Source organism: Patiria miniata, unplaced genomic scaffold (assembly GCF_015706575.1).
Source record: "Patiria miniata isolate m_02_andy unplaced genomic scaffold, ASM1570657v1 HiC_scaffold_5, whole genome shotgun sequence".
Classification (NCBI taxonomy): Eukaryota; Metazoa; Echinodermata; class Asteroidea; order Valvatida; family Asterinidae; genus Patiria; species Patiria miniata.
The window spans coordinates 36,151,452-36,166,814 of NW_024037072.1; the positions used below are offsets into that span (position 1 = coordinate 36,151,452).

The 15,363-nt window shown below is 39.9% G+C and overlaps 1 protein-coding gene across 2 annotated transcripts; it reads right to left on the reverse strand.

The window, feature by feature from the left end:
• Positions 1-1,369: 1,369 nt before the first annotated feature.
• Positions 1,370-13,588, reverse strand: LOC119742178. 2 transcript variants are annotated; one of them, XM_038218218.1, is made up of 7 exons: positions 13,323-13,582; positions 7,862-8,035; positions 5,841-5,934; positions 4,337-4,377; positions 4,010-4,101; positions 3,270-3,335; positions 1,370-2,200 (listed from the first exon to the last, which is right to left on the reverse strand). In XM_038218218.1, exons 1-7 carry the CDS (start codon positions 13,396-13,398, stop codon positions 2,111-2,113), a joined length of 633 nt encoding a protein of 210 aa, XP_038074146.1. In that variant the 5' UTR covers positions 13,399-13,582; the 3' UTR covers positions 1,370-2,110. The 2 variants fall into 2 exon arrangements, with proteins under 2 accessions (XP_038074146.1, XP_038074147.1); XM_038218219.1 differs by lacking the exon at positions 7,862-8,035 and having other exon boundaries at positions 13,323-13,588.
• Positions 13,589-15,363: the final 1,775 nt, after the last annotated feature.

The window sequence follows — 15,363 nt, forward strand, 5'->3', positions numbered from 1 at the left end:
ATATTTGCTATAAAATCATGGGCGTCGCCAGGATTTTTTCTAGAGGGGGCAAAACATATTTTCCCAAAAAATTCTTGTATTTTTCTACATATTGTCGATTTTTCAGTTTTAGAAGGGGGCAGGGGCATCCCCCCCAACCCAATTGAATTTACATCATTATGACTTCGCGCCTCTTTTTCTTTTCTTTTTTTCTCTTTTTTGCTTCTTCCCTTTTTTCCGGGGGGGGGGGGGGCAAGCTCCCCATTCCCCGCCCCATGGATAAAATACTTCCCTACCCCATCCAAATCCATCCATTTCTGGAAATTACAGCAAAAGTAAATATTGTATCCCTTTAAGAATCGTCCGCTACATGTAGTCCTGGACAATAGTTAGTTACTTAATAGTAAACATAAAAAAGTACTTACAATCAAATAATCCAATTTCATCGTCAAAGAGATTTGGTTAAAAAAAAAAATAGCATGAAGGGGTTATGTTTCACTATTGCAATCTATTAGCAATAGGTTTTTAACTTATTTACATCAGTATTTATTATGAGCAACGCGGTAAGCGGGAAACCGATATAGGACTACTTATAAAGGGTAAGCACAAATCTACAAATACTGCATTTTTGTGTATGAAAAAAAAAAAACTCTCCATTCATTTAAGAATTGAACTATTACACAATCTTGCACACTTTTCAACTATTTTGTACCATGTCAATTGCAGTTGTTTCTACACTGTATATAGTATAATAGTATACAAATATTGAATGCTTCGAGTGGTGTAGTAAAACTAGCCTCCCGAGGTGATCCATGAACCATTCTATTTTCCCAAGGCGAAGCCGAGGGAAAATAGAATGTTCCATGGATCACCGAGGGAGGCTAGTTTTACTTCACCACGAGATAAAGCATTCAATATTTGTTTTATAACACTTCACCCACAGATTCTGCTTGATTTTAATATTTTTAATTATTTAAATCTGAACACAGTTGAAATAAACTTCAATTTCAATACAAAATTGGTGGAAAATGTATTTCTCTCTTTAAAAACTACCCCTTCACGAAATGTTTGAACCCAAGTCTGCGGCGCGCTCTCTTTGGAATAATACGCGCTACGCACAACACGCAACGCGCACACCTGCATGCATTTGCACACAAATACCGCGCCGTGGAAATAGTACTTTGGTTGCTAATGGTATAGTACTTTGGTTGCTATGCGCATAGTACTTTTGGCCATGCACAGAAAGATAGCAAAATTAGAAAGTAACATATGTGACTCGCTCTCGGCCAATCAAAACACAGAATCTGTGGGTGAGGTGTTATAATAATAACTGCATATAGTAAAAGCAAAATGAAGACATCTTTAAAAAAAAACAACAACAACAATCAACTACATGCACATTATCTAGAAAACTTTTTAATTGCCCTAGCTTCTTTACGATTTGTAAATGTCATCAAGCAAGTACAATGTACATAGATTAAGAAATTGAAATCCAACTTACATAGAAAGTTGAGCCTCTTTACAAAGCCTCTATTGTTCTACATGTATTTAACAATTGTTGACTGGTGTGATGTGGGCCGGGATTTGACGTTTTGAACACCCTCGGGGCGCATAGCACCCGAGGTGCAGCCGAGGGTGCTAAGCGCCCCGAGGGTGCTCAAAACGTCATATCCTATATCACACCAGACAACAATTGTTTGTTATACCTATGTCTTGGATTTTGATGTAAAAATCACGAAAATAAACAGCAATAAACACAACAATCATGACACTGGCGACGTCAACTCACACGCATGTCGCGTGCTCGAAACAGCTGATAGTCTGCAAGTTCGCTGCCTTTTACGTGTAGGCCTACGCACAAAGTCATAGCACACTCCCTATGAGATATCACGGTCGTGATATCCCACAGCGAGTGTGATTTGACTTTTTTTATAAACTAAACGCGTAATCATTCTAGGCCAATGAAAATACAGTATTCAAGACAGAGGTATAACAAATTCATTTATAAATCGAGTAAAAAAACAGGAGACAGATCTCTGACATTTGCTTTTCAAACAGGCACGCCACAACAAAAATGGTCTGTGACCTCCCAGACAGAAAATGTATGAAGCTGGAGATCTTGAGACACTGTCTAAGCGACTTGAGGATTGACGAGTGGTTCCCTTTCTCCAGCATTAGGCATGTAAGGTGGGCATGTCTGGTAGTTATTAGGCCGTTGAACCTGTGTCAAACACCACATAAAAAAGGACATAATTTTCCAGATAAAAGACACAAACATACATTGTAATTTCGAATACCGACTGATGATTTATACCGCTCTGTTCACAAGCACCCCCTCACCGGCAAAGGAAGTACAGTTGGGGGTGACAGACCGACGCCATGTTGCCTGACTGCAATTCGTTTTGACGCAAAGCGCAGCCACTGCGCGTGTGTAGTACAAATCCCCTGATGTACGTGCGTCACACGAAAGGAACGGTGCGCGTCAACCAGCGAAATGTCCCGCCCATGGGACGTCGTTGCTAGGTGAAAGGGCGCCCTCTTTTGGTAGCGCAAGGAGCTCATAGGAAAGCCATTATTCAAATGTTGCAAGTTGGTCTATACTGTACAAGAAACATTGTACATGTGTAAGTACCAGAAAACTGAATGTGATGATGCGTGCACAGGAGTGCACTACAAATTTAAATAGTTAATTTCGAGACCAAGTTACCTACTTTGCCTTTCTAAAAATGACTTTATTTGGGGCAGTTCTTGCATCCGAGTAAAAGAAAGGCCATCAATGTGAACATATTGATATCATCTTTAGCTGATTTATTATAGGGGAGGGGGTTGCCGTGGACATTATTCTGTTAGTGGTTTTCCATTGTAATTAACCTGATAATGTCAGATAATTGTGCAACAATTTAACTTTGCACAATTGTTTTCAATAAGAAAAATTTGGGGTTCATCATTTGTGAAGAATACCCCTAAAACAATCAATTTTGCGCCCAAAGCGCAGTCACAGCAACAGCACCTTAATGTTATCAGAAATACATAGCGGGGATCATTTACAAAAGAAATATATTTGAAAAAAAAATCACTTAAAAGAAAATAACAACAGAGGGGTATCTCGTTATTTTGACACAGTTAAGAGAAAATGAATGCTTGCACTTATCAAATTCATGTCATGTAATTTTGCATACACATTACTTATCGTAGGCTTTTTTTGGTTCTATTGATCACACATGTAGTAGACTTACTAGCGATTAGATAATGACGGTTTAATTTCGGTGTACGACGCCCCGAGAACTTACCGGTGTTCCAACTCCATGGTACACAGTCCTGTGACCGGTCTTGCAGCAGCACTTCACACAGCAGCACTTCACAAGAAGAGAAGAGATCCAAGGTTAAGTCCTGACCTGCATTGCTGCCCCTGAAGGGCCAGCCTATACTGACCTACCGATCGAGTATGTGACTGAGCCACATAACAATTAGCTCATCGGATCTCGGAAGCTGCGGGCTAACGAATTCGTGTTCATACATGAGTTACGTGATTGTAACATGTAATTTCTGGAAAAAGTGGTGTTTTGAGTAAAATATATCAAGTTTTTTTTAACCCAGTGACCCCGTGATGATCTTTGACCCCAGTTTGGTCATGTGACATGTTGGGGCTGGCTACTGATACTATGGACAAAGTTTGGTTGAAATCGGTCAGAATATGTAGGAGCAATACACAATGTCAGCGTTTGTTACTAACTAACTAACTAACTAACTTACTAAATGAGAGGCACGACGATTTGTTGAGCTGCTACCCGCAGCTAAAAAATAATATCATAAACAACTCACACTGTCGAGCTATCGGGACCGCTCGACTACGCACACCGTACTTTAGTTTTTGTTTCTTCGACCGAAATCAGTCACGCAAGAACCGCACAGGAAACCTCAAAATCTGTGTTGCAATAATACGTTAAAAGTGGCTACAACTTCAACGGTGCCAGTCCTCAGAGGCTCATATTATATACCCTGACAAGAAAATCTGATATTGATAGCTTACCACCACCAGAGAGACAATCAGAACGACCAACAGAGCGACGGCTGCAGTGATACTAGGCACGATCCATTCCCTGAGTGCAAATCTATCTTCGTCTGCAAGTAAAAAAAATTCACAATTTTGGCAAAATTTTGATTGTGGAAACCTTCAATCGTACATTGCTCTGAAACCCCAATTCGTTTCATCAAGCAAAAAAAAACTATTTGTGGGAATGCCAGTTTATATTCTATGGAATGATTTGTTCACGCATGTTGCCGCATGCATGGCAACTGTCAGATGGGGGCATGTGAATACTCTACAGATGTAAGGAATTTATCAAGCAGTACTAACCACAGGTATTGAAGCAGTTGACTTCTCCATTGATGCACTGACTGTGGATAGATAAAATACATTGATGTTATTTTGATAATCCAAATCCGAAAGCCCTGCATACTTGTTCAGCCCTGTAATAGTTTAAACTCAATGGTGCTTAAAGGTAAGTAGGATATCATTTCTTGTTTTTGTTTGAAGCAAAATGCTCAGAATCGTACGTAGTACTGTACATTAAATGTTCATTAAAGTTGAAACTATAGATTTTGAGAACCACCTCCAATGCTTGTTTTCTTCTGATCAATACAATGTTTGTGTCGCGCGGCCTAAACGAAGGATATGCATATATGACCATATGGATGTTAAACTTTTTGGAATTAATCTCATTTCTTGAATATTCGCCTGAATTCCATAAAACTTTGACACATTCAAGGGTTATTGAGTAGCAAAGATAATGTGGGATATATTTCAGGTCAAAGGTCGACGAAAGGTCAAAGGTCAACTGAGGTTAATAATGGTGGAATTCACAGTATAAGGGAAAAGTTTACAACATTGTACATTTTTTCATGGATTTTGATGAAACTCAGATGCAGTGACCCTTGGGTGGAAAGACATCGGATTATTGAGGTCAAAGGTCATAAAGGGGTTATTAGAGGTCATTGTTTAAATATTCTTCAAATATGTTTCTTTGTCTGCAGAATTTGATGGATTATAACGTGACTTCTATCTGGAGTGATCCTTGGGTATGCGTGCATCACATCTCTTCCTAAATTGGAGTTAAAAGGTCGTCTGGGGGTCATTTGAGGTCGTCGTTTACAAATGCACACAATTTTTTTTTTAAGAACACAAAAAATATAGGGATCGACCGCGGAAGAAAAGGCGACACATGCTTTTCTTCGGATCACTTAGTCAGGTAGAATAATTCACAGGGTTTTTATTACTATATTCCTATCTTCAGTGTGAGATTTTCTCATTAAGGGCTTGTAGGAAAAATGGTAATTACCGTGGTTCTCGCTCAAAGTGACGGAATGACTTCCGTCAAATACCCGGTTAAATTATTTCGCCTGAAATCGTATCGTTCGAAAGAAAACAATCATTTAATCAGGTTTTATTAATTCCGTTTCAGAACGACATCATCAGAATGGACTTTGGGTGGTCTGTAGAGGAAGCAGAAGTGGCAGCAAGGGACCGTACCATTTGGAGGCATCTCTCTAGTCAGGCAGCAGGTGCAGCAATGTACGATGCTGGCCAGTAAGTAATTCCGTACTTACGCAAAGTAAAAGTTGTGCCGGCGGGCACACCTTTTCAAAACTTGCATATCAAGATACAAGACCAAAAATATTGTGCATATATGCTTTCTCTGTTTTCTCAAAATGTAAAGTATGCACTTATCAACTTAAGTGATTTCTAATAAGCCGAATGCATTGCAGTTTTATTTAAATCCGATGGCTGCTTTCTAATAATTGTGCATTGCTCAGGCTGAAAAGAATTCGGCAAAACTTGACAATTCAAAATAATTACTTACCATATTGTACAGCCATAGTAGTAGTACGGATTGTAACTATTGAAAATTTCGCCGTCGTAATAGTATTCACCGAAGCGGGTGTCACATCCCTTGCCTGAGGAAAGCAAATCAAAACGATGAAAAGCTGTTCCTACGTTTAAACAGGGCGGTGATATTTAACATTTGCAAATAAGCCTTTTGAGATGTGGCGGACAACACAAAATAGAGGGCAATATTTAGAATGAGTTAATTTAGGTAAACAGAGAGAGCACGTTCGATGCAGATCGGCATTTCCTTCTTTGAGAACGTCTCTCAGAGAATCTGTGTGTATGACCCGACGCGTGACTTCGACTGAGACTGCTCAGTCAACTTTACGATGTTGTTTGAGGCGCGCGCACTATATAGTAGGCGCGCTATATTCGAAAGGGGTATAGGTACCCCTATGCAGTCAGTGCAATGTGGGCTGGGATGCTCCAATAGAACCTGCATGGAATCAGCGCAATGTGGGCTGTGATGCCCGAAGAGAACCCCTATGCAGTCGTTGCAGTGAGTGATGGGATGCTGCAAACCAAACCCTATCAGTGCCGTGTGGGCTGGGATGCTCCAATAGAACCTACATGGAATCAGCGCAATGTGGGCTGTGATGCCCGAAGAGAACTCCTATGCAGTAGTTGCAGTGTGTGATGGGATGCTGCAAACCAAACCCTATCAGTGCCGTGTGGGCTGGGATGCTCCAATAGAACCTACATGGAATCAGCGCAATGTGGGCTGTGATGCCCGAAGAGAACTCCTATGCAGTAGTTGCAGTGTGTGATGGGATGCTGCAAACCAAACCCTATCAGTGCCGTGTGGGCTGGGATGCTCCAATAGAACCTACATGGAATCAGCGCAATGTGGGCTGTGATGCCCGAAGAGAACCCCTATGCAGTCATTGCAGTGTGTGTTGGGATGCTGCAAACCAAACCCTATCAGTGCCGTGTGGGCTGGGATGCTCAGAGAGAACCCCTATGCAGTTGTAACAGTGTGGGCTAATATGCTCCGCAAGAGAACCTCTAATCAGTGCAGTGTGGGCTGGGATGCTCCAAGAAAACCTGTATGAAAAACGTGCAGTTTGGTTTCGGATGCTCCAGGTGAGCCCCTTGTGCAGTAAGTGCAGTGTGTGCTAGGGTGCTTCAAGAGAACCTGTTTGGAAAAAGTGCAGTTTGGTCGGGGATACTACAAGAGAACCCCCTATGCAGTCAGTGCAGTGTGGGCTGGGATGCTACGAGTGAACCCCTATGCAGTCAGTGCAGTGTTGGATGGGATGCTCCAAGAGAGCCTATATGGAAAAAGTGCAGTTTGGTCGGGGATACTACAAGAGAACCCCCTATGCAGTCAGTGCAGTGTGGGCTGAGATGCTCCAATTAAGAGAACCCCTAAGCAATCAATGCAGTGAATAATTGGATGCTCCAATAGATCTCATATTCGCCTAACGGGAACAATTATAGTCGTCCGCCCTTCGCGCTGCTGCAGGCTAATTTGTCTAATTTTCTGAGAAACGTTTCCAAGAAAACCCCTCATGAGATGCTTCAAGAGAACCTCTGGGAATCATTGCAGTGTGGGCTGGGATGCTCCAAGAGAACTATGCAATCGTTTTCCGTGCTGAATGTATATACATCGCTCGACGGGAACTATCATACTTGTCCGCCTTGCGCGCTGCTATGAGGCATCTTTGCCTAGTTTTCCAAGAGACGTTTTCGAAGAAGGAAATATTGATCTGGAAGTTGGATCAGTCAATTCATTGAAAGTGGAATAATCGACCATTTGCGACCAACCTAATATATTTGGTTGGTCGCATCGTTGGTAACAATAGCTGCGTGCGTATCACGATGCACAAAAGGGAGCCGGGACTAAGACGTTCTATTATGAAGTCTGAGCGTCGTTTGACTGAAGACGTTGACTCATTACCATTAGTGTGCAGGCGTACCTTGTGTCACTTTAAGGGTTGCTACTCGTCATAATAAGGCGTATTTTTATTACATTACAAGATATTGCACTTGTACCGTATTCAGGTTGCCTGCATACAGGGCACTGGTATTCCGATTGAGACGTTTTGACGCAGCATATCTCCCCGTCGCTGCAGTCTTGGTCTCCCTCACATTCGCCTCCGCATCCTGGAGTCGGAATGTTTGGGTTGTATCTTGCGTAGTCATGTGGACAATGACCTCCTGAATTATCTGCAAAGAGAACCCATAAGGTTTGCTTTAACAGAATTTCCCACGTAAAAAAGGCCGCCGACAATTGATTTAATTCAACCTACACAAGGACGATTGCAAAGGCCGGGGGTGTAATCAACCACCCCTCCCGCGACTGTGATATTGTTTATTATTTACATCATGTATTGTGAAAGGAATCTGACTTTCCGTCGCCCTGAATATTGCAAATCTTCCGTCGTTCATTGCTTCATGTCATCTGTATTTTTATGAGTAGGCTGCAACGCCTAATCCAGCGTCCAAACCTCTCTCCCTCCCCTTGAAATGAGAGATTTTGGACTTCGACACATCCAGCCATTTCCATTGTTAAAATTCTGGATCCACCACTGCAGTAATAACTGCCATAAAACTTACGGGAGTTTACGGGGTTTTTTTTCTGTTCCAGGTTCCAGTTCATGATTTTATTCCCCTGACATGGCAGACTTCTCACAAAACATAGAATCGTCCATTTTCTGCTTCGAAGCACCAAATCCTATCATGGGACCAATAATGGTCGTATACGCATTTTAATTAGGATCTTACTGTTTCAGAATTCTTATTGAACTTGGACTGAAAAAAGGAACGAAGCCGAAGACGAAGTATGTGTTCGTTTCTCGTGCCATGATTTGCTAAGACGTGATGTCAATAACAGACGTGTAATTAAGATTTCGTGAGAAGAGATTATCGGTAAAGAGTGCTCATTCGAAAAACTGAAAATACTGTCAATTAAATATGATACTTAAATTTAAGTCTGATTCAGTATGATGTCACCAGTTTCTTATGACGGTCACAGCATTCTTGTGACCGAAACATTGCGTCAAGGCTCTCTCAGTGTATTTTTGCACACTTTTAAAAATGCTGCATGACCTAAGATCGCATTTAGATTGCATTAACAAGATTCGATGTTTTCGGTCAGTTCGCCAGCTGGATTGCTCATTCGGTATGTCATATGTTATGAGCCGCGTGTTACAGAATTAAAACAAATACAATGCTATGTTAAAATATCGATAAAGTCTTTCGAATCTCGGTACAAAAGGAATCGTGACTGTCTTTTTTTATTAGTTGGGAGACACAGTCAGTAATGTGCATGGATGGTTTATAGTTTACCGCAGAATTCCGCACAAATCACATTCTGTTATGAACTAAGTGTCCTGATTGACGTTTTATCGTCCAGGCTTTATTAACGAAGGTTCCTTCACAGGCGAGGGATCCAGTCTAGTTTCACCTATACATGTTTGGTTTGTTAACCTCTCTAAAATGGTGAAGAACCCGGATGTTTCGCACCCATTTTCGATTGCCTGAAACGAGCATTGAATTGTGGCATATTACACAATATAAACGGATAAGATTACTTTCTTGCGGGTGAGCGGTTGGAATTTTCGGATGGAAAGCTGAAAAAAATTGTGAAATAATAAAATACAAAGTACTGTTTTTATCCCAGCAAAGGGAAATCCATGTGCTTTGTTTATAAGAGCACTTTAAATTAAAGTAGAAGAATTAACATGAATGTTAGATTAAAAATCAAATTAAAAAAAACTACTAAAAACAGTTGACCGATTGGTGTGGAGATGAAAGATGCTACCTTTGTCAGACTTGTGGATTATTTCTTGACTTCACTAAAGTTTCTGCATTTATTACAAGTGTACGGTATTGGTTCAGTTTGCATTACAGAGCTATGCTTAATTTGAGTCATAGAGGGAAATAGTAGACAAACAAAAAGGAAAGTTTCAAGAGTCAGAAAAAAATAGTGTCTTTATAGTGTTTAATCTTAGTATTTCATAGATCACTATAATATCAACTTTATTACGGTACACGATAAACTCGTTGTTGAAATTTCTTTTTTCGAAATGGCTACTTTTCCAGTTTGTAAAATATTCTTTTAAGGGATAATCTTCTTTGGGTGAAAGTTTCTCCAAAACGTCATCAGTCAACCTACAAACAATTGAAAGGAAAACGAAAGACGACATGTTGATCATCATTTTTCTGTGCAGCCTGAACATCTGTGAGAGTTCTGAGTATTCTTTTTAAAGAATTTTGATCAATGGGGATTTTTCTCTGGTGTCTGTGGGTACTTGGTTTCACAGTAGGGGTTGTTGGGTTCAGAAGGAAATACAAATATTTACGTGCATAATACATAATGCGATACTGAAACGCGTATACTTTCATAGCGGTCTGACTTGTTCCCTGGTAAATCAGTGTGACATGGAAACAGCAACCCCTTGGTGTGATCGTGCGGAAAATAAAAATGGAACTTTTGAATTGTATGACTTTATTTGACCCCCAAGTAGTGACTGAACTTAAAAGTACGGTAGCCGAATCTTACAGGTTCTAGATTTTGTAATAACATTTTTTTTTATATGCACATTACAGGACAATGCATGCCTTAGAATCTGATTTTGTTCCAATTATTGTATTTCTCCCACGGCCTCCCACTTCTCTGATTACGACAGTTATTTTCGTCAAAGGGACAGGTGTCGAGAAGAACCAAGTTTATTTTTTGGTTTGCTGATGCACTTTGTAATTCATAAGGAACTTAAACAGTTAATGATCACAGTGAAAATATTTTGATATTAGGTTTACAATATTTATATAATATTGGATGGCTTTGAGGGGGATACAGAAATACATGTGTGGTGGTCTACCCTATTATAATTCTAGGGCTGGGGTCCGTCCTTGATTAAACACGGATGAAACTGGACACCAATCAATCACTTCTCGATCACTACGGTTTATTACCAATCGGATGCTTGGTCAATCATAGAGGTAGGAATAGAAAACCCAAAAACAAAACCCCCAGGGTCAGTCAGTCCCAAATGTTAGGATGTCTCAATGCATGTACATGGAGTGGTGTACATTTTCCTGGAACTTTAGTCCCCCGAATTATAGGAAGCAGGGATGTCATTCCTAAGTTCCTGACATTAGCGTACAGCATTCTCCTACATGTGTCTGAATTTCTCATTGATCGCCCACTCGAGCTCTCCGCCAAATTATTTCTCATTGAGGGAAAGTCCCTCCGCACGCAATAGCGCGCGGTGTCATAGAGAAAACACCTCTCATGACAAACACATCATACACAATGGCGGTGTCCTATTATATCGGGACTCCCACGCATGTATACACTGTAAAATGATTTTTAGGTCTTAAACACGTTTAAAACGTTTTTACAGTTAAATGATTTTAAGAGTTTACATGCTAAACGCTTATCCTTTTTCAACACAAGGTTAAGGCCTTCATAATTATTTGCACTGAACGCGTTTACAAAAGTGCTCGTAAACGCCGCAAAGCTAAACATGTTTAGTTTGGAGACATGTTTATTTACATAGAATCTAATTGTGCAGCAACTGACCAATCAGATCAAAGGTCAAGTTAACTTGTAGTGTTCTGTCCAAAAATGCATTTTCTTGACCGAAATGTGTCATTAATCAAACGAATCCATGATAGAATTTCGAATTTTGCAAACATAAGTGAAAATCGCATTAAATCGCTTGTCGTATTTAAATTTGTCATTCATGGTGAAACCGTGACTTCATCATGGCGGGAAGAGCTGCATATAAAGCTAAACCACGACAAATTCTAACCAGAAGTGTAGTAGGTTAGGCCTATCGTACATGTACATGTACATTATACTCTAAAAGTCAGATAAAATAATTTAAATCCTAGCAATATCAAAGTCATCTGGCTTCTGTAAATGATTCTGTAAATATGCAGTTACTTTCTGGAAACCTATAACCTACACAACTGAAGTCGTTTAAATGCTTAAGCTAAACATGTCCAAATTTAAACATTTATTATTATTTATATCAAGCTGACTTGATCTGAAAGAAATACATTTCATGACACTACATTGATTTCTCAATATTACAGACAAAAAAGATTGTGTTCTGAAATAATTTCGTAGAAATGTCTTCGGTTACACATTCTGCATGCTGCGCGTTGCGTGCGCGGGCGACAGGGGCTCTGTTGGCTGGTTGACCACTGTGACTTTGTACGCTCTTGATTTTGCAGGAACCAGCGAAATATGTAACATGCCCGGATGAGGACAATATCAAAATAATGTTTTCCTCTTCCGGGTACTTTTACTGACATGATAGTTCAATCATCCGGGTACTTTTTACGAAAGCATGATAATAATGTCGTGTTTTTTTTGGCAGGAAGTCACCAACAGCCAGTATAAAATACCGCGATCATGATCGTATGTACTTGTGTACTTGATCTTTGACCCCATGATCTCACAGCTGACAACAGACTTCCGGTTGTCTGCACTCCAAGATCAAAGTTACTTGAGCTAAAGGATGTGCAAATGGCTGCCGGTATATCACCCTCTGAACAGGGCTGTGGTTGAGGCCTGTATTTTTTAGACAATTTGATAAAATTCGGCCACAAGGTTGCAACAGCGTGGACAATCTCTGTTTTTAAAGGGTTCATGCAATGATTTTTTTCATAGAAACATAATTTGTGCAAATTTCTAGTCATCTCATATTTTGACATCCCTTTTTGGTTAATTGTATTGAAAATGCACTTGTTTAGACACTTAACTTTTCCGTGCTTTTCCGGACTACTGATGGCGCTGTTGCTGTTGTGTCATTTCAGGAAGGCACTGTTTAGTATCTGTGTTTTCTGTTAAAATTGTGAACCCTAATAATTATTTGCTCATTGAAATAATATGTAAGAAAAGTTTGCTCATTGGCTTACTGCCATGTACTGACACAACAACGAATCACCCAATAAAGAAAATATACAACAAGCAAAAATTTTGGCAATTTGTGCTGAAATAGTTCTACCTGAAATGACATCACAATTTTGCTCATGAGTATGGACATTCGCAATGGCTTAAAAAACAATACGGCACCAGAATACCCTTGAAAACGGCAATCTCACTCAAATAAAATGTCATCCCACATCATAATGGTCAGGCCAAAAACTCTAAAAGAATTTGAAATATGGTAAATCCAGCTTTATAATTTGATGTGTGTCTAAAGTACCTTAGAGCGCTGTGAATGAATCAAAATACCTGATTTTCTAAAATAGCGTCCTGTTCCAAATCGTGCAAGATTTAGTCTCAGTGCACATGGGTGTATGGCCAACAGTGCACAAGGCAGTCAGTATGGACACGTATGTAGATCGTTTACACTGCAGCATCTTTGACAGGGATATAGCCTACGAACAAACTTAAAGTGCAAGACAAAAATATTGACCTGGAAAATTGAAAACTAAAACCTGAAGATTATTTATAATGTTATCTTTAAACTGAAAGACATAGGTTTGCACTTACCAGGAGTTGTCGTTTGCGTTACCCCGGCACACAAAAAAGCAAGTAACAGGATGAATCCCAGCTGAATTTTCTCCATTTTTTGTCGATCGGTGTTAGACGGTTGTCACGGTCTTGTGCAGCCCTTGAGGATGTAGATCTACTATAAATCGAGCCGCCAGGACACAGCAGACTCCTTCGATCGTGCTTTGATTGCAACTGCGATTGCAAGTGCTTTCACTTGCTCTAAGCAGTGCAGTCGAAGCTAGACTTGAAATCAGTCGGTAATTGGCCAGATGTTGTTCCCCCTTTGCGCAACGCCGGCGCACCGGCATCGGACAGCTACCGCATATAACACGCCGTCCAACTGTATAAACCATGCTGTATGGCACATGTGGGGACGGTTTGGTGCATCTTCGACCCTTATGCGTACGTACGTGGATTCCAATTTCCGACTTGAATGATCTGTTTTCGACTTTGTACAAAACGTATGGTAATTGCTGCCAGATTTGGAAGGAGCAGTCTGATTGGTTAAGATAATCAGAAAAATTTGAATATCCATATTACAATTAAGTGACAACTTGCGCGTTTTGTCACGTGCATGCACAGGTGTTTTGTGTGTGGTGAATGCAGTACAGCCGGAAGCGAGTCCCATTCCTTGAGGGGTCAACAGCTGAGATTTTGAGCAGTTTGATATTCCATTACATTATTTATTCGGAAACGGTTATTTGACACATGTAATTTTGATATATTTATACAATTGAGTTTAATATTCCAATGAGGATTTTACACACACAAAAGAGAGAGAAACGCATACTGATCAAGTGAAAGATATCCCTACTCTAATAATGGATGCTTCCTTAGTTGTACAGGTAAAGCTATCATTGGCCTCCATGCTCCATCGGAACGTGATGCATTTATTTCGATGTGCGTATAAATGAATATCCGTCCGAGCTAGGCATGCCAGACCCACTGAGTATATGATAGTAAACACGATACACAGTGCTTAATACTGGGGGCGCCGACAAACCACAAACGACTTGTCCTCAAGTCTAGGGCGAGGCACGTGCCTATGACTATTGACATTCGCCAACTAGACAGCACGTGATCATCGTGTAAATATAACATTAAAGCGCGGTACTACGCAGCCTGGCAATAATGGCAATTCGCGATTATGGCTTATTTTCGATGAACTCGGTTGATTTTTGTATCATCATCACAAGCATTGTCATCTACTGACCAATAATCACCATTTATGATCCTTTAAAAGAAACAAGAAATTCTTTCAAAATTCTTTAGATATACTGGTCGTAGGCCTATGTATGAAAAATAGCGTTTCCCTTCTACCAATTTTCGAGCATTTACTCGCATTTCTATTATATGATTTTGAATAAACAAGAAGCAAACGCTTTTTAATGGAAAGCATTTACTAATAAATGACACATTTAATAGTGGATATATTGCCGGATCCGGCTTTCTTTTGATAAACGAGATTAAGCCGGAGAGATACAGCGCCCTCTTTGATACATAGATGAGTAGGCCTACATTATAATGTATTAAAGGGTTCATGAAGATTTTTTTTTTTGAGGAACATATTTTGTGCAACTTTTTACTCCTCTGAAAAAAAACTATATGTCATTCTTTTTTGGTTATAATTTTATTTAAAAGTGCACTTCTTTACATATTTAAAATGTCCATGTTTTCCGGACAACTGAGGAGGATGTTGCTGTGCTATCATTTCAGGAAGCAGCTGTTCTTTTGTTTATATTGTGATCCCAAAAAATGTGTTCATTGAAAACAAATGTGAGAAAAGTTTGCTCACTGGTTTACCACTGTGTACTGGCATAGCAAGGAACCGCCAAAGGAAAGAAAATTTACAACTGCAGCATAATATCCTAAATTCTTGCAACTTTTAGTGCTAGAATTGCTGTAACATTGAGGTTTCTGGCTGAAATGACATCACACTTTTGCTCATGAATTTTGAAATTCGCATTACCATAAAAACTAAAAAGGCACCGAAATACCCTTGAAAATGGCAAACGAAAATTGAAAAATAAATTACATG

Excerpts from the sequence above, each read along its gene's own strand:
- LOC119742178 (XM_038218218.1), bottom strand. The coding sequence starts at position 13,398 with ATGGAGAAAATTCAGCTGGGATTCATCCTGTTACTTGCTTTTTTGTGT. Across the intron at positions 8,036-13,322 it reads AACGCAAACGACAACTCCTG|ATAATTCAGGAGGTCATTGT; the intron begins GTAAGTGCAAAC and ends TTCTCTTTGCAG. Across the intron at positions 3,336-4,009 it reads TGATTGTCTCTCTGGTGGTG|TGCTGCTGTGTGAAGTGCTG; the intron begins GTAAGCTATCAA and ends CTTCTTGTGAAG.